Source organism: Lactuca sativa, chromosome 3 (assembly GCF_002870075.4).
Source record: "Lactuca sativa cultivar Salinas chromosome 3, Lsat_Salinas_v11, whole genome shotgun sequence".
NCBI classification, from domain to species: domain Eukaryota; kingdom Viridiplantae; phylum Streptophyta; class Magnoliopsida; order Asterales; family Asteraceae; genus Lactuca; species Lactuca sativa.
In genome coordinates, this window is record NC_056625.2 from 312,018,679 (window position 1) to 312,045,307 (window position 26,629).

Genomic DNA, 26,629 nt, shown 5'->3' on the forward strand with positions numbered 1-26,629 from the left:
GGAAGTACATATAAAAGGTGGGTATGGGTAATCTTGTAATTTGGCTTTAGCAAACCATTTTGGCAATGTGAATGAAGCCTTCATTCCTAGCTTTGTAAAGAACACAACATATAAAAAACGTAATAGGAATCTTTTTGAAATCTGTATGTTTTTTTAAAAAAAAATGATACTACCATTATAATATTACTTTGATCAAAATTTTAATTAAGTTATTATAATATGTTCATTTGTAACTTTTTTAAAATAATAAACAATAAAACCTGTTCTTTAATATAATAAATAAAAAAAACACACCATTGAAAATCAGAACTAAGTTTAATTAATCAAATATCACCTGCATCACCACCACATATGACAAGTTTAATTAATCAAAATTATTTAAAAATTAAAATATAAATAAGAAAAAAACATTTCAAAAACAAAATCTTACATAAATTGCTTCAAATGTAATAATTAGTAAATCTATTAAAAATCAGAACTGACCGCACAAATGAATTTCATGGACTTGCAGTCCCTTGTTTTAAGTTAAGCTAAAGACACGGAGATCGAAACAATCAAATACCTTGGAACAGAGAAGGTAAGAGTGTGATCATGCATTTGCACGTGTGCTTCTCCCACCACCACCCATTCCACGTCCACCAACTGCACTACTTATCACTGACCCGCTGTCTCATATATCTGGCTCCATGTAAAATCTCGCCCGGAATGCAGCCAAATGAACATTGTATGCAGGTGGCACTGCATATCACATTCACATATCATAACATTTATTAATAAACAAAAATTTTAAAAGAAAATAACAAATGCCAATTGATATTTGAAACAAAAGTCAACTCAACAAACTCATCAATTGAAACAGAACTTATACACCTTGCATAACCGTCAATAAAACAAAATAGAAAATGTAATGAATTTTCAAATTATATATGTCATATGCAATGAAAAAGGGAAAGCAACATACATGTAACAAATAGCACTTGGCTCATCTATCAGTTAAATAAGGACAACATTACAATTCACCACTAGAAAGATTAACAACCTCTTGATCCATTAATTGGTCAATCTGAAGAGATTTCATGACATTAGAGATAAATTGAGGATACATATTTGATTTATGAATCTTTTGATGCAATAAATGCTTGAATGGATCTTTTGATGTTTGTAAAAGGCATTAAATTCAGGTATCGGTATCTCCACATTAGATTCTTCTAGAGTGTCATGCTTCAACAATCAGCCTACACATTTATTTCATCAATATAAGCATGCAAATAATAATAGTAAATACGACAAAACAAATATCATATGCATAATAATAATACTTACCAACATATGGAATTATGGATAAATGTTGGTTTCCCTGTGAAAATTCACCCTCGACCACCTTAATTTTGAAACAACAATGAATTTTTGACATTGTGGAGTACCAATAGCATATATATACTTCTCACTCGTGGTTTCCCAGGCAACTATTTTCCATAAAAAGGGCAATTAAAAAATAGCCAAATTGTAAATATGCTGGTAAAAAAATGTGAAATGTTTACGAATGAGTAGCTGGCATGATAGCATAAAGTCAAGCTTGCCATGTAAAATACCACTCCTTTTTTTAACGACACCTAAAATCCCACCTTAATTAACTAAGATTAAATTCATTGTAAAAAAACAACTTTAACAAAAAAAAAGTCTCTAACTTCTAGCAGTATTGTTTATGATACACATAAACTTAGAATTCATTTTAAATAAAAATTTGCGATCTATATATAGTTAGCACTTAGAAATGTCAAAACTTTATTAACAGACTTTATTTAAACATGCATGAGAATTTATTTAAATAATAACATTTTTTAGGTAAAGGTAGATTAGAAAATCAAAAGTTTTACAAAAGCCATAACCAAAAGATGAAATTGACAGCAACAAACGAATATAAGAAGGAAATTGAAATACAAAACCTGTTCTGGAGTTTCAATTTTCTCTATGCCATTACATATCATATCAAATCCTCCATCACACAGGAAATAAAAGAAAGTCGGAAACTTGGTAAAGATAAAGGAAAGGGAAAAAGAAAAGTTGAATTAGTTATTAAATATATAGAGTAAATTACTCAAATCGTTCTTGTGGTTTAGTCAAAATTACACGTTTAGTCTCTAACTTTTTTTTTGCACTCGGATTGTCTCCGTGGTTTGATTTTGTTGCGTTTTTCGTCCCTGTGGTTTGATTTTGTTGCGTTTTTCGTCCCTTACATACATAAATTTAGGGACCAAACATGCAACTTTTACCAAACCAGAAGGACGAAAAACGCAACAAAATCAAACCACATGGACGATCCGAGTGCAAAAAAAAAAGTTAGGGACCAACCGTGCAATTTTGACCAAACCACAGGGACGATTTCAGTAATTTACTCAAATATATATTATAGATTAAATGGACATTTAATGTAATCTATTTGGATAAACAATAGCAAATAGACGGATATTCAATTGTATAGACAATCAAACCCAAACATCCTTTAGTTATTGGAAATACGAAAATACCAACCATTCCTTACGTTAAGATTGAAAAGGACCAAAATTTAGTGTGGTAAAAAGGATTCCACTACAATTCAAAGAAAAATAAAAGTACACAAAATAGGAGGTAACCCACATCACCACAGCAAGAGTATACTCAAATATCATTTTTGTTGAGACATTTTTAACATCCAGCACAATTTACCCATATAAGGCCTTCCTATGTCTTTACCTTTTTTTAAAGCATTTGAAGTTTTAACCATGGAATCTACTTCTACAAAATTCAGCTTCTACTCAAGATCTGAAGAGTCTTCACATATTCATCATTAACCTAAAATAATTTTGTAATATTAAATTACTAATTCCCTCTAAAAAAACAAAAAAAATACCTCTCCATCAACAATCATCTCTATCATCCTTGGTGGAATCAACAATCATCTCTATCATCCTTGGTGGAACAATGATGTCTTCGACAAATTTTGGTAATTTTTACTCAACCACCTGTAAAATATGCAGAATAGAAATAATTAATCAATAAAATAAAGTATTTTTAGAACATTATAACGGAATTACCCGATTTTTCAGCTTCAGCCCCATATCCAACGATTTCTCCCAAATAATTTTTATGTGTAAACTAATAAAACCAATGTCTAACCTACCACAATAGATATAAAACAGGTTAAAGAATATATTACTAAAGTTGGTTGATAATTGTATTATGATTAACAACTTGAAAGCCACCAAGTAGAGTTTCCATTTGTGAAAGAACGACATCACAATCACAATCACGTAGATTATCAGTCACTATTATGTAGTGATGTTAATAAAAAGATAAGTAATTTCATTAGTTAAACGAAAAAACAAAAAAAAAGTAAATGTAATTATAAGTTAGCCAAGTGCAACTCCACGATCCCAATCCTGTAAAGCGGGTAATATAAAATTCATATATAACCAAAACTCAATTAAGAAACCACTGAGAAAGAGTTTCTGATGGCATACCTTGACAGCATCAACAAACATGGTAATTGATGAGGTTTTGGGCAAGAGACAACATCTAAAAACCCATGAGAAAGCGATTTGGACGCATATAAGAGGATCTACTGTGGTTCACAATCCAAGATTGAGGGACGAGAAAGGATGAATCAGAATAGTAGGGTAGAAATTAGGTGAAATCATCAATTACCTTTGATAAACGTGAAATTCGTTCAATAATCCGATTACCCTCGTACAAATAGAAACCCATATGTCACACCCCCAAACCGAATTGGCGGAAACATTCGGGGGCGTAGGACGTCATGTTAAGTATCACAACACATGCAGTAGGTACAACAACCATTGCATTAATAATGTATAAGTTTTTACATAAGTTCAAACATTAAGTATTCAACATCAAAAGTAGATAAAGAATGAGACAAAGGATGCAGCTTGGTACTAGGCTGTCTTCGCAAAAGCTCATGGAGTGTACATGTCCACTGGATTCCTGAGAATACAAGTTATTTTGAAAGAGAGGATCAACATTTAATGATGGTGAGTTCATAAGTATTTAGTTATGGTTGTTTAGTTTTAACAAAATGACTGAGTTTACTCCAGAAAGTCCTGTACTTCGTGCTTTTACAACTGAAAAGTAGATTTACTCCATAAAACCATATTGATTAAGCGTTATTGTACTTATAACCTATTTAAACATAATTTTACTCTTTCATAAACTTATAGGTTGTAAAATCCTCGTTTAGTTTTGAATCCCATAAAACCGTTCCTTTGTCTGTAGAAAAATGATTAATGTAGTAGTATTTATTAAGCATGCACTAGCATGCACTACCGATGCCATCACGCCCCTAATAATGATAAGATTATTAATTTGGGTTACCGTGTGATAAGTTTATAAACCATAAATCTACACTACTGGTGAAATGACTAACCTGTAGATTAAGATTATTAATTAGGGTTAAAATGTGATAAGGTTGTAACCATGTTGATTGACGGTTGAAAACATGACGACCTTCTGGCGTCGAAACTGTAGATGTGACATTTGTCACCCCTTGGCCTTGCCGGCTAGGACTATAGCTAGTAGTCAGGGTGTGGGATTGTCTGTTCTGTATAGATCTATACACACGATGCCCGCTCTCCATCCAGGAAACTCTAGTTACAAAACGAGATACAACAAATGAACGGTTGTATCCTGAAGTAGGATTTCACATTTTTGGTTTATTTGTTTTAAGTAAGGATTGAATGTTATCCCTTTTCTTCATAAGGTGACTTTAAACCTGGTGAACTTATCTAGTAAGGATTGATTTTTCTTAACCAAAAGAAATCCGTGTTTGTTTTCTAAAAAACAAAGATTATCAAACATAAAAAATCATTCTAACATATAAAAGATGGCTCTTATACCACTGTTGGGTTTTGAAACGAAATAAAAGTTTGTTTTTTACAAAAATCGGCAACAAAAGTCTTTAAAAATAACAATTTTATTTTTAGTTCATAACAAAACCGAACCAACATGGATCCATTTATAGAGGTTAGAATGAAATAAAACCAATCATAGAATGTTTTAGAGATAACCTTTGAAGCCTTTGAACCCACTTGGTTTTGGGGTGTTGATGAAGATAACAAAAAATCAAAGTGTATGATCTTCTCTAGAAGTATCCACCATCAAGAGTAAGGCACTCGGAATACTATTTCCTTCTTGTATTCTTGAGCGTCTTAAGCCTTTAAGTGCTTAACTCAATTAAGACTAAAGGGAACAACTCAAGTGGGCTTCTAAACGCCAAAGTAAAGCATCAAAATGCATGGAGATGAAGCATCTCAACACTTACGGTTTTAGAGAGTAGAAGAAAGGAAGAAAGAAGTTCAAAAACTTGCACATTTCTCATTCATAAGACACTTTTATATAGTCCATGAAAAGTAAAGCCTAACCATTAAAATAATCTAAAGTAATGGTAGCCTTTAGAAGCATGTGAGACAAAAGGTGGGGTTGGAAAAGCAACCTCCCACACCATCAGTATGTTTTGGCCCATGCCTTTTAAAAAGTAAGATTCTTTATTTTTTATAAACTCTAAGTTTATAAAATATAAAGTTTGTCTTTAGGTAAAGACAAAAGAATCCAACTAGTCCAATATGTTGTGCATGACTTATTAATTCATATCATATGAAATAATAACTAGTAATACTCTCTTATAATTATTATTTCACAAAACAATAATTATTCCCTAATTAAAATACAAGAATTGATATTATTTATTAATAATCATATTAATAATAAATATACCAAATGTGCCAACTTGATAAAGGTGTGACCCTATATGATTATTTATTATTAGCAATATCACTCCATAATGATTCTTGGGCATATAGATCCAACATGTACTTTATAAGTCTTGCTTTGTGCTGAAGGCCAAGATACCCAGGGTGGTCCTGATAGACTGTAGGCCCTACGAGGCGATCCAATTAGGACGAAGGCCCGACGAACGGTCCAGATAGACTGTAGGCCTTGCGAGGTGGTCCAGTCATGTCGAAGGCTCGGGAGCGGTCCAGATAGGCTATAGGCCCTGCGAGGCGGTCCAGTCAGGCTGAAGGTTCGGTTATGCATATTGTTGATTGATATGTTGTATGTGGTGGTACTTCGGGGGAACTTACTAAGCTTTGGCTTACGATTTTAGTTTATTGTTTCAGTTACTTTTGATGATCGCGGGAAGGCGAATGTGTGACCGTACACATCCTTCGTTTATGGATTTATGATTTTGGGATACTCTGATGTTGATAAACAATTTGGAAATAATGATTTTGTAAACATTTGATAACTATGGCTTGTTTTTAAAAGTTTAAATTTGTTGTGATTTTTGAGTCGTTACACATTCCTGAATGGCTTAAGCCGGTAACGGCCATATGTATACAATGTGATAACCAATCGGCAATTAGTAAAGCTCAAAGTACAATGTATAATGGGAAATCAAGGCACATTAAACGTAGACATAAAATGATACGACAACTAATCTCTACGGGGCTTATCACGGTTGACTGGGTGAAGTCAAAGGATAACATTGCAGATCCGCTTACAAAAGGCTTGAGTAAAGATGTAGTTTATAAGTCATCAAGAGGAATGGGACTAAAGCCCTTGAATGAATAAATTCATATGAAGGAAACCTTACCCGAAAGACTAGAGATCCCATGACATGCGTTTAAAAGGACAACCTAGTTGTATGAGTGAGGTAGGTCACCGTGGGGGAGTTAACATTACTTCCTAGTCCATTCCTATATGTAGTGACAAAATTAGGCTAAACATATGGTTTTTAATGATTCTTGGAATCACCTATGTAGGAGAGAAGTGGGGTTGCTTCGAAGGGAATTATGGGGGCATAATTTCTAAAGCTCTTGCAGAACCATATTAGTGTTCATGACCAAAAACAAACACGTCTACGAGGATATGAATTGGTCAGGGAGAGTCCAGTGAGAATTATATTGTCATCTACACAAATGGTAGCTCAGTTCAAAGACATCAAGATCTATTGACTGCTAAGAGATTAAGTGTAATTCTTAAGGGAGGGTTCAAAGGGTTAATACCTACCCATCATATGCAAGATTCAACTGTTGAAAATTTCGTTTGGAAATTTGATGTGCAGAGATCGATCTCCATTCATGTGGGGGATTGTTGGAAAATTTTAGTATAAATATTTATATTTTTACTAACTTTGGACATATATAAATATATACATATGTTGTATATATAATTAACTCTAAGTGGGTTTGTGTTGTTTTCCGTGAGAACTTCGAAACGATATATTATATGTCCAAAATGGAGTATATTTGAATGTTATATTTGAGAATAAAGTTAGCAAAAGAGAAAAATGTGGGAATGAGTCCCACATTGGTAGAAATAACAAACTCAACTAGGTTTATAAGCTTGAATGCATGAAATGATTACAAGCTTGTGTCTATGGTTTTACTTCAAGTCCTGCTCGTGCGAATGGGGGTGCAAATCTTGGATCCTGTACACCAAAATCACTGAACTTGTGCATGGGCGCGACCTGCAGACACGAATGCAGCTCCGAAAACTCGAGCTTGCATAACCCTTGTTTTTGCTAAACTTAACAGTTGTTGTCCCTAGTTTGAATTTTGTAACTTATGCATTAATTATGTATCTAATGACATTTATTGACATTTAATGCCTCAATCAATTCCTTAATGATGATTGATTTGTTTATGTTACTTGTTCAAATATAAAAGGAGACATTCACTGTCTCATTCAACACACGAATGAAAATACTCTTCTTCCTCCTCCTTCTCTATACACCTACTTCCGATGATTCTTTCAAGCAAGTGGATATATCCAGTAGTACAAACTGTTAAGGTTGTTGTACCTTGGGAACAATCGGCGAATCTGTTTTCTTATAGGAATATTCAAAGAAGAAAATTAAACAAAGTCCTTAGCTAACATAGTATTCCTAACTACCAACTTGTATTTGTGTAGGCGGATGAAGTATATCATTTGGGTTATACATACAAATAGCCCAACCCTTATCTTCAAGTACCATATTATGCAAAATGACACAATTAATTAATACATTATTTATTTCCCCCTATCATATTCTCGTATCAGGTGTTTTATGTAGTTTCATTTCTTCTTGAGCACACTGAAAGCCCATTCAACATCCTTCCTTGCCAATTCTTATGCTAATTTGAACAATTTCATTTTTTTCATCTTGTGGATATGTGTATGATTTGAAAAATGTAGCATACTCCAGATATATCCCATCTCCAAGGCCATACCCAAACTTGTATTCATTTCCATCCACAAAATATGGAAAATCAAGTGCTTTACCCTGCAGAATGTCATTGAATATCGACAATGCACCTACCACATTCAAATCATTGTTTTACCAAGCCATGCCAAAACCATATATCGTTTGACACCACTGCTTCTAGCATTATAGTCGGCACTCCATGATCACCCCTTGTGAATTGGCCTCGACATGCATTTGACAATATGCATTCCCGGGAAACTGTGTGTACTTTCATGTGCAACTTACAACTGTTCAACATCACTTCTCGTAGGTTTCCGCAAATATATTTCACTGTATAGTTCTCTAACACACTCGCAAAAGGTGTATACACATTCTTGGACCGTTTTTTCATACATCTTCAAATAATCATATTGTGCATCAGCGGCGTTGTCGTATGCCAAAATTCTAACTGCTATAGTACACTTTTGTAAATGACTAAAACCTAGTCTACCTCTAGCATCATATCTCCATTGAAAGTATTCGTAATTAGCTTCTAAATCATTCATTATACGCATGAATAGACGTTTATTGATACGGAAACGACGTTTGAATTGAGCATTGTTATATACACAATCATCATCAACGTAATCACGTACCAGAAGTGTGTGTGCAGCCTCACTATTCATGTTGATTGAATTTCTAGTCCTCTTGATGATGTTTAAACTTTCACATTCTTGACTCATCAACGCAACAACCGCTTCCATCAACGATTGAAAATATATATCATCGTCACCAGAAGAAGATGAAGGATTATTTATCATTTTTAGATGTTTGGAGTGTTCAGATTTTGATCTATTTTTGAGATAGTAGTAATTAGAAAAAGAAGTGAAAATTGTGTGGGTTGTAGTTAAATTTAATAGTATTTATATGTATAATTTAAATGTTAAAAAAAAAAGATTGCAAACGGTTCATTCAACGGTCACTAGATACAATCTCATTTTTTCTTTCCTTTGCAACGAGGCGTAATACAATACATTATAATGAGGCACATGAGGATTGGTGTATCAAATAAAGTCATGCATGACTTTATATGCCAAGTCATCATATGCCTAGGAAATTAATTCATTCCTTATAGGCTAACATGTTGCTCATTTCCTCCTTTGATGTTATAAAACCATATATGACATAACATGTGAGGTGACAACTTATGCATTAACATATTGTTCACATCCACTAGTCTTAATGTATTCAACGACACATCTTCATTTTTTTTTCTCATTAAACTCTTCATAAAACCTCATTAAAGATGACCTTATATTATTTTATTGCGTTGATAAAAGTAAAATGATTTTTTTTGTTCGAATTTATGACGAGTATTACATAATAAAATTTATGATTGAAAATCAAAATAAATAGTTTGAATTAAATATAAAGTACAAATAAACATAATAATCTCGCAAACTGTAAAATGTTAATAAATATAAATATAATTTTATAGATATTGAATTAATTTAATTTCTTATAATGGTGTAATTTTGGTTTCCCGTATTTTGTTTTAATAAATCAATAAATTATTAGAAAAAGAATATCCACCTAACTGCTGTTAACCACCCTCCACTCCACTTCTCTCAAACTCCCCTTGCAAAGTCCAAACATGTCCTCGATCTTTCCATTCCCCCAAATCCTAACCCTAATTTCGATCCATGACTACTCCCAAATCTCAGTTTCAAACGCTTTCATCTCCATCATTGTCATCATCGTCATCATCGCTTTCTTCATCAAGGTTTACCCCTCCAAAACCCTTAAAATTCCCATCAAAACCCTTCAAAACCCTCTGTTCACAAACCTCCAATCCTCGTCCTCCAGTAAAACCGATAACCTTCATCTCAATTCTCCGAGCGATTCCCGATTGGGCTGATGGCATCAAAGAGAGGCGTATGAAACAGAGTAAACCGCTTTACAAACACGACGACTGGGTTCGACACAGAAGCTCTCTAAGGCATATTAGGCATTTGCTTTCCAGTTTCAGTTCTCGCGTTATATTGTCGTTGGTGCCACCGGTAATCGCGTTTACGTCGGTAGCGGCGGTTGTAGCGAGTTACAACACGGCGGTTCTCTGGCATCTGTTGCCGGAGATTTTTCCGGTCCTTAGAGCTTCTTCTTTGCCGTACCAATTGACTGCACCGGCGTTGGCGCTTTTGTTAGTTTTCAGAACAGAAGCTTCGTATTCGAGGTTTGAGGAAGGGAGGAAGGCTTGGAGTAAGGTGATCTCTGGGACAAATGACTTCGCTAGGCAAGTAATTGTTAGCGTGGAGAAGGATTCCTCTTTGAAGACGGCACTTTTGCAGTATATTATGGCGTTTCCAGTTGCTCTTAAGGTTGGTAATTCTGCCTCAGTGCTTTCTTTACTTCAAAATTTCTATGAAATTGCAGCAGATTCTCCTTTGGAATGTAGCAACCTCCAAAGTCCAAACTACATTATAAATCTTTGAATGCAGTGCCATTTGATTTACGAATCTGATATAGGAAGAGACCTTCATGGCTTGCTTGATGATGAAGATCTAGCAATAGTTGTGAGTTCAAATCATCGCCCACACTGCATCATTCAGTTCATCTCTCAAAGCATGCGGCTACTGGATTTGGAGGAACCAAAGCGGACTCTATTGGTATTTTTCTATCTGAAAGTTTATAGATATGATCTCAAAGTCAAACTGTAAAGTTTTGTGCTTTAAAACTTGCAGGAATCGAAAGTTTCTTGTTTCCATGAAGGTATTGGGGTTTGTGAACAAATCATGGGTATACCTATTCCTCTTTCATATACCCGTTTGACCTCAAGATTTCTTGTGTTATGGCATCTTACGCTTCCCATCATACTTTGGGATGATTGTAACTGGATTGTGGTTCCTGCTACATTTGTCAGTGCAGCTTCTTTATTCTGCATTGAAGAGGTCCCTCTCCCTCTCTCTCACTCTCTCTGTAACTGGACTGTGTGTGTGTGTGTGTGGCTATGGAGGCCAATGTCCTGTTCTTTCTTTCATCTAAGTATTATGATGCTTAAAAGATACTGGAGAATAAGGGCAAATTTGTAAAAGTTAGGACCGTAAAATGTGGCCAAATGATGCTTGAAGAATGGTGAAATGACCATAATGCCCTTAAATTCTGTCATGTTTTTCTATTTGCCTAAATCAAAGTTTTGCAATAGTTTTATGGCTTTCATTGATATTAATCCGAACATGTCCCTATTTTCCACTTTTCATTATACAGTTTCATGTACTTATTAAAGTTATGAACAGAAATCAAGCTGATGTATTAAATATCCGAAAATTTGTATAATTCCCTTTGACCTCAAAAGTCTAACATTACATTTATTTATTTTTAAAAATTTTGCAGGTGGGAGTTCTGATTGAAGAGCCCTTCCAGATGCTTGCTCTAGATGAGCTCTGCAATCGAGTTTGCAACCATGTACAGGAGGCAATGAAAAGTGAGAAAAAGATTAAAGAAACTCTTTTACTGAAAAAAGATGCTAATTCATCCAACAACTCTTCACTAAATGGCCACCACCCAATTCAACCAAATACTTCTTCCTCGAGAAAATAAGACAGACAGACTTGTACTGTGTCTGACATGCGTTGGACTGAGACTGAGACTGAGACTGTGTTTCTGTATTCGGTAGGCCATGAAAATAACGCTAGAAAGCTTTACAGTCTTGTCATGTCCTGTGTAACAAATGCAACTTTGAAGGTGGGATACATTTTCAATTTTTTTTTTCTACATAGAAAAAGTTGAAAATGAAATGAGGTATAAATGAACACCACTCTAAATTGTATTAAGGCATTTTGTAGTTGTATATATACTCGGTATTTTTGTCAATGAAATCATGAAGGTTGTTAACTTTTAGTGTGTGTTTGTTTTGTGGATTCTCATGGAATGTGAAGGAATTGGAATAGAATGGGCATGATATTCCTTTGATAATGCTTTTGATTGGCAAACTTGATGGATTTGGATTCCGTCGAAATTCTATTGGAATACATGTTCAAGGGATCTAAATTTCATTCCCTCTATTTATGAAAAAGACACATTTATCTTTTTATATCTTATATATTGAACTCATACAAAAATCATCGTCTCTATGATGGGAATCTATTGATTTGAGGATGATTAATTTTCTTGTTAAATTAGTGTTTTTCATGGATGATTAATTGCTTAGTTTGCTAAGAGTTTGGTGGATAAATTTTCAATTTTCAGTTTTTCTAATTTCATCTAGGGTTTTAACAGACGATTGAAAATTTCTTCCTATTCTAGCTCTATTCTTTGAAGAATCTTTAAAGACTAAATGCAAGTAATAGCAACGTACTTTCATAGATTTATTTATAGTAACATCATACTTCAAAAAATTTACCCAATTATAACAATATCATCTAAATAAAGAGCAATTTTCACTGATATAATTGGGTAGATCTTGGAAAATACAATATCATAATAAGTAGATTTTCAAAATACAATGTCTTAATAAGAAAAAAAAATCGATGCTGTAATAAAGAGAAATAAAAATAGGATGCTATAACACACAAATAAACAAAATACATTGCTATTTATTTCATTTTAGTCCTTCCTATAACTACAGTGGTTGTTTTAAAAGCTAAAGCAAAGTATCCATGGTTACAAATATTGATCATTCATTTTTATTTTACACAACCTACTTTTCACCTCCAATTACATTTTTACCCATGCACCTAAAATTAGGTAACACATAAGTTATCAACATCGACTTGTTTCCTAACTTTTAACAGATGGAAGAACATCAATTGATTTAGAATACAGGGCTAATAATAAGATATTAGTTGAAAAGGATCCAATTCACATTGAAAAAAATAGAAAAGATCAAAAAGAAGATTTCTTATAATTCCTCAATGATGCCCTTAAAGCGAATGAAAGATTGTATGTCTAGAATCGACAATTTACAACTCTTCAAGCAAGATGTTATCCACCCTGCATTTACAAGAAAACAGACAACATAAGGAGACAATTTTATGCAACTATGATGACATTTTTATTGTTGTACTTTTAGTAGATAGCTCTTAGTCGTATGGCGGATAATCTAGTGTAAACTGCATTTTTTAAAACAAGAAATGGAGTTGTAAAATGTTTATTGTGGTTTATCTTTCCAATGTTAGCTGTGGGACCAATTGGTGAAGGCGTTGCAAAATGTGCTAGTAGTAAAGATGTAAAATAAGAGTTTAGATACTAAAATGGTTGCATATAAAAATGTGAAATTAGGGACATTGTGATTTATTTTCTAATAATTATGTCATTATGTGTGCTATTGATGAGAGCATTTATGTCTTTTGTATGGATGAGTGATATGCAATGAGTTTCCCACCTTATTTCATATTTTTGGGTAATTTGGCTTATTGTTCTTAGTAGGGTTTTACTACAAAATAATCATTTTTAACATTTATTACAAATGGGTCCGGTTCGGGTGATAACTTTTTTTTTTTGTAAGGACTTGTGAGGATACCTTAAAAAAATCTAAAAAAATACAAATCATAAAATCAAGCATAATACTATATCAAGAGAAAAAAAATTTGGAATTTTTCTTTTCGATCATTAAAATTGAATCATGGACAATAAAAATGATCCGTGTTTCAGTTTTAGTGATCCAATTTTTTTTTCCCAATATACTACTATGCTTAATTTTATGATTTATATTTTTTAATTTTTTTTTAAAATGTGCTCACCGAAAAAATAGTCATCACCCGATTTTATCTCTATTACAAATACCTATTTATTTTGGAAATTGAGTTACTAATATAGCGTTACAGTTACGAAAAAGGTAGAGCCATTTATTACAAATACCTACTTATTTGGGAAATTCTTTTATAGATTTTTTTTTTCGTGAAATGGATCATCATAAAGTAAATTTTCGCTAACAATATGAAGGTGTAAGTTATATATATATATATATATATATATATATATATATATATATATATATATATATATATATATATATATATATATATATATATATATATATATATATATATATATATATTAGAGATGGGATTTTTTTTATGTAAATACTAAACGTTTCAATCTTAATTTATTATTTGTCACTTGTAACGATTTATAAAATATAAAAATACTATGGTGTGGGAATTTTCAATTCTACTTTATTATACCATTCGTTATACCCATCACTAATCATTATAGTGGTGAGATTCATATCATCATACTACAACTAAACATATGGGATACCCATAACTGCCACATCATTTCATCTCATTTTTTTTAATTAAATTTAATTGAAAAATACATACAAAATCCAAAGACAATAAAAACATATTTTTTTAAACTAGTTTTTTATTCAACTAAAAAATTGCATAATTAAAAAAAAAACATTACATAATTTTAATAGAACATTACAATATTTAAAAAAAACTAAAATAAAAGAGAAAAAAACATTAAAATGCAAACACAAAAACAATTTAAACTAATTTCTAAACCCCATTTTTTAATTATTCCACCATGAGGTTTTCTTAAACTTTTGTCAAGCTTTGATGCGTTTAAACAATATGTAGTTTATTTCTTCATGATACTGATGCATGGCCACAACAACTGGATTGTCTTCGTGTGCGTTGTTTATAACATGGTTATAAAGTCCGTCTAACTCGCGGCATATTGTGCTCATAAAACGAAACTTACTACATATTGTATCTAGATTACAACTGTGGCAACTCATTAAATTATGGAAAACGTTTCCCACCTTTGGCCAAAAATCCCTGGAAGTTTAACTATTTGGATCTTCCGTAACCGTCACCCATGACAATTCTAACTTTTCTTCTTCCTCTTCCGACCAACTCTGCATTTTTAGAAGTCAAGGTTTTTTAAGGTAAATAAAGATAGAGAGAAAATATATGAAAGAGAATGGTTTGAGTGTATCTGTTTTTTAATTGATGTGTGTGTGTATATATATATATATATATATATATATATATATATATATATATATATATATATGTTTTAGATTTAAAAAAAAGTTTAAAAAATTTACCGTTGAACGGTCAAGAAATGAAATCAATACATGATTGAGCATTTGCTTCGTCGTCGGCAACACGAAACAGCACGACCATGTAGGACCACGAATGGCCCGGCCATTCGTGGCCATTATGGCCGGGATGGTGTGCACGAAATTTTTTCGTGGCCACGTAGACCACGAAGGTCTTCGTAGGGGTGGCAAATCGGGTCATCGTGTCGTGTTTCGGTCTGACACGGCAAAGTTTTTTGTAACACGAACACGACATGACACGATGTCGTGTTTTTTTAACTAACACGAAAATAAACCAATAAAAAAACAAAAAACACGACATGACACGACAAAGATAACATAATATAACAATTAGTTTATTTAATTAATATTTAATCATACATAACACGAAAAACACGACAAATAAATGTTAAATCATGTCAATGTCGTGTTGAATTTTGAACACGAACACAACATCGTGTTTTTTACACTTGACATGAACACGAATTCAAATTTCAATTTCGTCCCAATTTTGTTTCGTATCGTTTATTTTTGTCATGTCATGTCAACAATTGTCACCCCTAGGCCTTCATGATCGATATACGCGATGACCTTATTTGCTAACAATAGATACCTTAGTGTAAGTTAACAAATATACTACTGCTCTTTAAATTCCAATATTCTAAAATAATTTGGAATTAAGATAATAACAATATTTAAAAAAAGGACAAATTTAGTCAATTTTCATAACCATTTTCAGAATAGCCAAAAAAATTCACATATTCTTCAAAATAACTATTAATTTTGTATTGAACCGTGACATAATACATTTTTTCACTGAGAAATTCAATATTTATACGGATCCCACCAAAAAGATTTATTATATTTTTAAGGGGAATTTCATAAAATAAATCCTTAAAGTTTGGCTCTATTAACGCAAAAAGCATACTTAATTTATTATTTTTGCAATTAAGTCCAAAAAAAACCGGTAAACATTTGCAAAATAACCTTTCTTCCTAGTTAATGCCGGTTTTCAAAGCGTTTTTGAAAATTTTAAGGACTTTTTTTAAAAATAAACAATGACTTTTTCGTTGATAGAGTTAAAGTTTAAGGATTTCTCTGAAAATTTTTCTTTTTATATATACTAAATTAATTTGAAGAAAACTCATATTTATTTTTTAAAGAACTCAAAATAAAGATATCATTTATATCATTTTCACTAAAAAACTCATTATTATTTATTAAAAAAACACAATAATTATAACTTATATATCATTTTTGGTTTTTTTTTGGTAAATAGTATTAAAGACACTAAGTTTACATCAAAATTATAATTTGACACTGTACTTTATTTGTCTTAAATTTAACTCTTTGATTTCCATTTTGTTATAATTCTGACCACTTGATCGGTTATCTGCTGATGTGGCATGATGACGTGTCATACTGACGTGCTAAAATTGAATTTTTCCCACAAAAGATACTAACCTTTCATTTTCTTTTAACACTTTTTTTTCTTGACACTCTATTTATTTGTTTTCCAAATTGAAATTTTTTTTCCAATTTTGTTCAATGTTGACTATTTTCTTTCTGAATCCATATAAATATTTTTTAATACCTTTTTCATTTGAAAACCAGATTTTTATATAAATACAAGGTTATTTATTTATTATTATTATTATTACATTCAAATTATAATGATATGTATAAATATGTATTAGTTATATAAAAACTATATTTTATATTAAATATGCAACTTAAAAATGAGTTTGGAGGTTTAGAAACATGTAGTTAATCAAAGTCCAAAGGTGAGATGCGATATAAATATATACCTAATAGAATTATTTAATTATAATTAAAAATATGTGTAAAATCTACGACAAAAATAAATAAATAATATTTCATAAGTGATAATTGATAAAATTATGTTATTCTTATTCGAATCTTATGGTTAGTTTGGTTCTCATGATATAATTAATATATATTTATACATAACATTGCTTTGAATGTAAAACAAAATGTATTTATATAAAAATATTGTCACACCCCCAAACCAGAACGGCGGAAACATTCGGGGGCGAAGGACGTCATGTACAGTATCATAACAATTGAATAGTAAAGAAAGTACACACAACCATCATATACATAATTGAAAAGTTTACATGATTGTAGTATTACATGTTTGCAAAAGTCAATTACAATATGATGTCCAAAAGATTAAACTAATGCCTGAGCGTAAGTCTTCAAAAGTAGTTGCTAATCTGTATTACTGAATCCCTGAGAAATAAAGTAGATTTGAAAGAGTAGATCAACATTTAAGTTGGTGAGTTCATAAGTATTTAGTGTCAATGTTTGCATAAACTTTGAATGAAATTGTTTATAGATGTTTGAAAACTCCTAGAAAATCCCATATTTCCTACTAGTATAAAAGTAGTCTTCTACGAAGACCCGACTGTTTTGAATGTTTGCTTCTAGAAATCCAATATTTTTCCATAAGTGTGTGGTAGTTTAAAAGTTCCAAAACTGTAATGCAATAGTGTTTTTCATGCCTAGAATAGTAGATTTATGTATGTATAAAATCACTAAGGCATTTGATAACCCCATAAATCAACGTGTTTTTAAACTCCATGTGAGTTTTATAACCATGCTATTGACCCAGACTGCCTGTAACAACGTTCTTCAGGTGTTGGAATGTTATGACGTTCGTCACCCCATACCTGCCGGTCTAACTATAGCTAATAGTTTAGGTGCAGGATTGTCAATCCCATATAGATCTATACACAAGTATCACACTCTCCCTACAAGAGATTATAGTATATAATACAAGACTTTAACTGCATACTTGAAAGTACGTGAAGTTGAATGTCTCACAAAACTTAGTATCAAATAGATTTACGTATGAAAAGTCCATTTGTTCTTGTATATGAAAGTATTTCCTTGATATAGTACTTATAGTATGTAAAATCTCATGAATATCTAGTAAACTATACCTATTATAGTTTTTCCAAATGTGTGATTCGTTTGTATGATAAACCCTAGTGTAGTGTCGACTTTGTATGTAAAGTATAACATTTGTAATAACATTATTGAACATTTATACTCAAAATATATAAATAAAGTGTTTGATATTTATATAACAACATTTTTCATTCCAAAAGGACAAAGTGTTATCGTGATATGTTGTATGAGAACGTTTTCGTATGATAGTTATAAATCACATATAATTTATTATATAACAAAAAGTATAGCAAAAGATTGATGTTTTTCACACGAGGATAACCGTGTGTGTACTTGTATCCCCCCCTCCTTAAAAGTGTATAAAAGCATTTACAAAACATTTGAAAACATAGTTTTAGGGGTATGAACTCACTTGATAGATTGAAGAAGGTGGGACGAAAACCGAGCAGAACTTCGACTTGAGAAAGTTGATTTCTTAGGATTCTCGGGAATCTTGGGAATCTCGGGAGTGTAAAACCTTCCTTTGGAACTTGGATGTGACCATCTGTCATGAAGTGTAAAACCCATCAGTCATGGTCCCACGTCATTCATGGTCCCACGTCGTGACCATCTGTGGCAAAAGGGTTGCCCACGTCAGTCATGGTCCCACGTCGTGACCATCAGTCATGGTCCCACGCCGGAACCCTTTGAGCTCTATTTATAGCCCAATTTTTAGGTCCCACGTCATGGCAAAAGGGTTGTCCACGTCGTGGAGTCGATCCTATCCCCTTCCATGTATGAGGCGTCTGCTGCCAAGCCTGAAAATCCATCAGTCATGGTCCCACGTCGTGACCATCTATGCCACGTCGTGGCCAGCCTGACAGCCTCGGATTTTGTGTCTCAAACTTGTAAAATCCGTAACTTCCACGTACGAGCTCCGTTTTCGACGTTTTATATATGCACGTGTAGGTGAGAATATGCTTTACAAGTCTCGTTTAGATTTCGTCGGCTAATTTTTGACTTTATTTTTAATTAATTATTTTTAACAGGCCGGGACACGAAAGCTCCTTCATAAATCCATAACTTCTTCATCCGACGTCCGTTTTCGTCAGACTTTTTACCGTTGCGTTATTATTGTTGAGATCCTCGATTCTCATTTAGGTTGTTTCGGCCAAAAGTCTCTCGATCTCTATTTCGAGTTTTTAGTTGTCTACTGCTATATCCGGAACTTTGGAAAAATCATAACTTCCTCATATGAAGTCAGACTTGGACGTTCTTTTCACGTACGTTTACGGTTTAATGATATCTACTATTTTCATTTAGATACCTAAGACTAAAAATTATTGTATTGAAACTTCGCGTTTTACGTTTAACAATATTGACGATTTTGCTATGAATCTTAGGTTGGTCATAACTTCTTCGTTATAACTCGGATTTTAGTGTTCTTTATATTTCTGAAACCCTTGACACGATATATATAGCCTTTATGCAATCCAGTAGAGACTTTTGAACATTTTATTTTCGACGACAATTTCATTATATCAAAAGAGATTACAATTCTTGACTTTTTAGGTCATTACATTGATTCGAAATATCGGGTTGTCACAAATACGGCTTTAAATGAAAAAATGTATTTATATGGTTTAAAATGTAATAAAAAAAATATTTGTACGGTTTTCAATGGAAAATGATCAACATTGAACAAAAATGGAAAAAATGATGTTCAACTTGAAACAAAAAAATAGAGTGTCAAAATTGAAAAAATAAATTAAACTGAATGTCTTTTGTGGGAAAAAAAATTCAATTTTGATATGTCACGTCATCAAAACTGACATGTCATCATGCCACGTCAACAGGTAATATGTTGATCGCTCTAGTGGTCAGAATTATAACAAAGTGGAAAACACAGTGTCAAATCCGAGACAAAAAAACATAGTGTCAAATTAAAATTTTGGTATAAACTTAATGTCTTTTGTAATATTTCTCTATTTTTTTGTGATTTATTCAATAAATATCATACCTAAAATCATAACTATATATCATTTTTGGCATTTAAGATATATGTTGTAGAATAACTTGAAATTACCTTGGTCACTTCTAAAAAAAATATAAACTCTCTCTATTGTTATTTTTTACACCTGGATCACTTCTTTTTTACACCAAAAACATGAATATTCAACACTAAATGTATCATGTAGCCTAGAAACACGCTCCATATGATAAATTAAGCAAAGTTCTCTTAAATCATATATGATAACTATAATCATTAGAATATCTATATCTTATATAAATTAAGTAGATGTTATTGATTTGTCGTATAAATAATTTAAGAGGACTTTGTTGATTTATCGTAGAATATTTAGGTATTAGATGTAAGAAAAAAGTGATTTAGGTGTAAAGAATGACAATGGAGGGAGTTTCTACTTTTTTAGAAGTGATAAAATTAAATTCAAGTTATTTTACAACACATAACTTAAATGCCAATATGGTTAAATAATTGTATATAACATATTACAATTGTTATAAAAACATATGCTAAAAATGATATACAGTTATAATTTTAGTTTTAAAAAAAGCATGATATATAATTGTTTTTTAAATAATTAAAAATGAGTTTTTTAGTGAAAGAAATGTAGATAGTAACTTTATTTTGAGTTTTTAAATAAATAAATATGATTTTTCTTCAAATTAATTTAGTATATATAATTTTTTTTAGAAAAATCATTAAACTTTAACCTTATTAACGAAAAAGTCATATCTGATTGTCTATTTTTAAAGAAGTCCTTAAATTTTCCAGAAAAGCCCTGAAAACTAAGGTTGTAAAGGAACCAAACGAACACGAACACAAGATGATCATGTTCGTTCATTGAAGTTAGTTGAACAAACGAAAAAACACGAACGGACAAATGAATGCATTTTCTTGTTCATATTTGTTCGTTTAACAAATTGCAATGTTCATGTTCGTTTGTTTATGTTCATGAACACACTAAACGAACATAAAGGAACGAAGATAAACAAACATAATTAAACATATATGAATATAAAATTTTCATTTAATGAAAAATTTATTATTTCACAAGAGGTTGGCTAAAAATATATCTCAGTTTACCATATACACACCCTAATTAATTTTTGAAATATTTTTATTGGCTGAAATTGTATTGTTTTTCGAAAAAGCTGATTATAAATAGTTAATTATTGGTTGACTTTTATAAAAGGGTCACAGGGTGTCTAAAGCCTAAATGGTGTCTTCTTAGGCTAGAGGGAGTGGTAACACTCCTAACACCTTGCCACATCATCTTTTTGGATGCCATGTCATTTTTCTCTCTTAGCATCTCATTCTTAGCATGTGTTAAATATTATAACCATCAAACCATTTATAAGATTTAAAATGCATGGGCTAGAGAGGAACTTCAATCTATACCATTTAAAAGTGTTGAGAATGATTTTGTCAATTAGGCATTTTACCAAACATAGCCTCTGTTGTCCATCTTCACTTTTATTCACTCCCAGATGATAGAACCAGAAAAAAGAGTTTGTCTAGTGCCATTTGCCACTTTCGTTTTAGTTTTCCATCTCCAAATTGAAGAGTAAAATACAGTTCAGTCATCGGGGGAAAGAAGAAACTGAAATCACCAATTCCATTTCCCAATTTCAGTGTTCCCATTTATGTTTCTGTTTTCATCTTAAAAATGAAGAACATTAAAAGATTTAACAGTTGGATCCTTAGAGTAAAAAAAACTTAATTAGCAATTGGGGTCATCGAAGGAAGGTAGAAACTTTGTGGTGATGAAGAAGCCAAGAACAAACACACACTATAGTCAAAACTTGAATTTTGTAAAACCAACAACAATTCATACCTGTTTAAAGTTCATATCAGAAGGTTGCTTTATGTGCTCAATGAACAATCAATCATCTTCGCCTTTAAACATCCCAATCACAAATCACAAAGTTAAGGTATTTAGGGCTCCAATTGATCAATGTTGAAACCGGAGGCGGGTGGCTGAGAAAATGGCGAATCTAGGGCTCCAAGCTCAGTTTAAGTTGAAATAATGTTGAAGGTAAGGTATTTACAGAAAACAAAACCTTCAACAGCCTCCTGAAGAAAATCACGTCAGCGCTTTTCTCCAATCACAGCCAAGCTCTCGCTTCTCTCTCCTCTCGCTACCTCTATAGCGTCTTCTCCTAGCGTCTTCTCCTTGGCGAGTCCCCTAGCGAGTGTTAGGGGTGGTGTTCTGTGTCCATAGCGAGCCTTAGTGAGGGTGTATGGCGAGTCCACTCTTCTTAACCTTAGTAGCACCTTTAACTATAACCATTAAAAAATAATAAAATTATGTTGCGTTTGACCTTTGAACCCAATGAGATTCTTTATATGTTGGATGATGAAACAATCATTGTTCTACACAAATCATCATCAACTAACTTTTAACAACACATATTTTTATAAAACTACATGCTAAAGGAGCTTAGAAATAGGATTTAGAAAGTTCCTTCAATTGTAATTATATTTTTAAAAGAAAAATAAATGAAGAGTTTGATAGCAAATACGGATTTGTTCATGATTAATTTTTGTGTGAAGTACAATTAAAATTATATATATATATATATATATATATATATATATATATATATATATATATATATATATATATATATATATATATATATGGAGTGGTTCAAATGAGAACCAAAAAAGGTTAAGAACCGTAAGAACCTCTAACTTTAGATATTTATAAAGGGTTTAGGGTAACCCTAAACCCTAAACCCTAAACCATAAACCCTAACCCCTAACCCCTAAATAGATAGTGAAAACATTTGAACCTAACTCTCTCTCTCTCTCTCTCTCTCTATATATATATATATATATATATATATATATATATATATATATATATATATATATATATATATATATATATATAGAGAGAGAGAGAGAGAGAGAGAGAGTTAGGTTCAAATGTTTTCACTATCTATTGTGTGCATGTATGACGGATTCTGGACCAATCATTTTAGTTATTTTAAGAAAGTAATTAATGCATATTAAATGCTGAAGATGTAATTAATACCTATTATATCTTCAACATGTAATATGCATTAATTACTTTCTTAAAATAACTAAAATGATTGGTCCAGAATCAGTCATACATGCACACAATAGATAGTGAAAACAAAATAACCTAACCCTATATATATATATATATATATATATATATATATATATATATATATATATATATATATAGAGAGAGAGAGAGAGAGAGAGAGAGAGAGAGGTAAGTTCAATTGAGAAAAAAATAAAAGGTTGAGAATGGGGGAATCATTCTCAGCCAATCATTTTATATATGCAAAACACATTTAGATTAAGTCATTAAAGACACGCTGTTTTTCTGAATCGTTCATTCGTTCTTCATCAACAACATCTGTTATTCATTCATCTGGATCGTTCCTCTGTTCTTCATCAACATCATATCTTCTCCATCAACATCATTTGTTCTTCATCAACGTCATCTGTTCTTCATAAAAAAAACATCAACGTCACCTATTCATCATCAAAAAACATCGACACTTCATAAAACATCAATTCTTCATCAAATATCTTCGTTATTTCATCAAAATGTTGTGATTCATCATCAAAAACATTTATTCGTACTATTAAGTGTAAGTCGTGATTCAATCTTGTCCAGTTTCATTGATGTCAAGCAAAATCGATAAATATAATCCATATTTATCGATGTCACATCATTTTGCGATCACCAGTCATCGAAACTTCATCAATCGAACCTTCACCAATATCAAAAAACAGATAGCAATCGAAAGTGCATCAAGATAACCATATATTTGAAGATTTTTTTTAAATCGATTTTCAGGCTTGAAAAACTTCGTTTTTCATAAAAAATTTCACAATTTTTGATCTAGACCTACTGATTATTGATCAATTTTGATAGGATTTGATTTGTGTTGTAATTATTGGCTTCAATTGTTAATTTTTTTTTTACCATAATGATATAAGTTAATTTATTTGTACGCCAACTGTTCGATGAAATGCATAAACTAAATATATCACGTAATATTCACAAGTGAATATGTCTTTTACACGAGAATCAATGTATGTCTTTTAAAAATACAGAGTAACTATGTAATTCATATGTGAATAACATATAAAAATTATTTTCACATGCGAATACATGTAATATTCACAAATGAATACAGGTAATATTCATAAATGATAATGTATTTTTTTCGAAAAAAAAAACATTGTTTTGAAGTCCTAAGCAAGTTTGTAATTCATATGTGAATAACATATAAAAATTATACCTGCATGTGAACATATGTAATATTCACAAATGAATATATATGTAGTAATCAAATGTGAATATATATGTATTATTCACAAATGAATAAAACTGTCAATAAAACCGATGACTACAAAATATATATTCACACATGAATGTATAATCATATGTGAATATTCTATGAATGTATAATCATATGTGAATATTATATGATATATGTTGTTTATATTGTATATTTACATGTGATATTACATGGTATATTCACAAATGAATATTACATAGTATATTCACATATGAATATTATATGGTAGATTTACATGTGAATATTATATAGTATATTTACTTGTGAATATTACACATTCTAGTCACATCTAAATATTTCATGGTATATTCATTCATGAATATTACACAGTATATTCACATATGAATAAATATAGTATATACACTTGTGAATATGATACAATATATTCATATTTAAATATTAAACGATGCATTCACTTGTGAATATTACATAGTATTATCAATTGTAAGTATTAGATAATATATTCACTTATGAATATTAGATGATATATTCATATGTGAATATTACACAGTTTATTCACATATGAATATTACACAGGATATTAACATATGAATATTACAAGGTATATTCACAAATATATATAATTTTTATATGTTATTCACATATGAATAACATATAAAATTATATATTTGTTTTGTGTTTTAATAATCATATACTGATTAAGGAGCGAAAACATATTCATATGTGAATATAACGTGGTAATTTAGTTTATGCATTTCATCAAACAGTTGGAGTGCATACAAGTAAGCTTTTTTAAAAATGCTAAAAACATGATACTTTGACTATTTAAACTTACAAAATAGTAGATTGATAGAGAATTATATGAAATTTTTCAAAAAAAAAATGATTTGATGTTTTTCTAACCTTAATTTCGAAATTTTGTTTGATGATCGATGTTGAATGAATGATATGAAGTGAAGCTGTTGTTGATTATCGATGGTGTTGATCTAATGACACTGGGAGTATAATTAATCGTAGATGTTGAAGATATGCTCGTATTCAAGCAAAATTGAAAATTGGAATGAAAGAACCAAAAACGAAATTTTTTGTCTACTGTTGAATGACGTTGATGAACGTGTTTTTGACGAAGATGGATGATTGATTAACACTGGATGATGTTGATCGAGAATTTAATTGAAGAAATCTGGATGATCGTTGAAGTTTGGAGAAGAAATTTGGATGATGAACAATTGAGTAGTAATGAATTTGAATTGTTATCAAATTATCTACAGTTACGTATCTGTGATTGAAGGATATCATATCATATTTACAAGTTTGCCACCGTGTATTTTATGTTAAAGTGTTAATTAAATGATTGGCTGAGAATGATTCCCCCATTCTCAACCTTTTTTTTTCTCAATTGAACCCTCCTATATATATATATATATATATATATATATATATATATATATATATATATATATATATATATATATATATATATATATATATATATATATAGGGTTAGGTTATTTTGTTTTCACTATCTATTGTGTGCCCGTATGATTGATTCTGGACCAGTCATTTTAGTTATTTTAAGAAAGTAATTAATGCATATTACATGTTGAAGATATAATAGGTATTAATTACATCTTCGGCATTTAATATGCATTAATTACTTTCTTAAAATAACTAAAATAATTGGTCCAAAATCAATCATACGGGCACACAATAGATAGTGAAAACATTTGAACTTAACTCTCTCTCTCTCTCTCTCTCTCTCTATATATATATATATATATATATATATATATATATATATATATATATATATATATATATATATATATTATTCTGTTTTGAGAAATAATAAACAAGGCTGGATTCGTCCACGTGAAAATTAAATCATGGCTACTTTCTTTATTATGTTAAACCCCATGTCAACTCCATAAGCCATTCATGATCCTTGCTGATTTATTTTATAATCAATTAAAAATTTAACAAAATAAACTCAACTTTAATGGCTTGCACGTCTACCATAAAAACTCCATACGCAAGCAATTTCCTTTTAGCAAATTAACGTAAATATAATATATTTTAATTAATTTTTTTATTTTATAAAAATATCAAAAACA

General features: G+C 31.0%; 2 protein-coding genes and 1 long non-coding RNA gene across 5 annotated transcripts; 1 reads left to right on the plus strand and 2 right to left on the minus strand.

The window, feature by feature from the left end:
• Nucleotides 1-335: 335 nt before the first annotated feature.
• LOC111920222 (uncharacterized) lies at nt 336-3,694 on the minus strand. 3 transcript variants are annotated; one of them, XR_002859781.3, is made up of 6 exons: nt 3,501-3,694; nt 3,075-3,156; nt 2,891-3,002; nt 1,324-1,466; nt 962-1,235; nt 336-738 (listed from the first exon to the last, which is right to left on the minus strand). It is a non-coding gene; the product is annotated as an uncharacterized LOC111920222 (long non-coding RNA). The 3 variants fall into 3 exon arrangements; XR_006189963.2 differs by having other exon boundaries at nt 340-738; nt 1,040-1,235; XR_006189964.1 differs by lacking the exon at nt 336-738 and having other exon boundaries at nt 965-1,235; nt 3,075-3,151.
• A 4,826-nt stretch (nt 3,695-8,520) lies between these two features.
• On the minus strand, nt 8,521-9,039 carry LOC111920227 (uncharacterized). Its single transcript, XM_023915811.1, has one exon. It carries the CDS (start codon nt 9,037-9,039, stop codon nt 8,521-8,523), a length of 519 nt encoding a protein of 172 aa, XP_023771579.1.
• Nucleotides 9,040-9,822: 783 nt separating this feature from the next.
• On the plus strand, nt 9,823-12,115 carry LOC111920242 (UPF0187 protein At3g61320, chloroplastic). Its single transcript, XM_023915831.2, has 4 exons — nt 9,823-10,596; nt 10,717-10,884; nt 10,960-11,166; nt 11,609-12,115. Exons 1-4 carry the CDS (start codon nt 9,922-9,924, stop codon nt 11,813-11,815), a joined length of 1,257 nt encoding a protein of 418 aa, XP_023771599.1. The 5' UTR covers nt 9,823-9,921; the 3' UTR covers nt 11,816-12,115.
• The last annotated feature ends 14,514 nt before the right edge of the window (nt 12,116-26,629 follow it).

Coding starts and splice junctions, on each gene's coding strand:
- LOC111920227 (XM_023915811.1), bottom strand. CDS start 9,039: ATGATAAATAATCCTTCATCTTCTTCTGGTGACGATGATATATATTTT.
- LOC111920242 (XM_023915831.2), top strand. CDS start 9,922: ATGACTACTCCCAAATCTCAGTTTCAAACGCTTTCATCTCCATCATTG. Junction 10,885..10,959: donor AACCAAAGCGGACTCTATTG/GTATTTTTCTAT, acceptor TAAAACTTGCAG/GAATCGAAAGTTTCTTGTTT. Junction 11,167..11,608: donor CTTTATTCTGCATTGAAGAG/GTCCCTCTCCCT, acceptor AAAATTTTGCAG/GTGGGAGTTCTGATTGAAGA.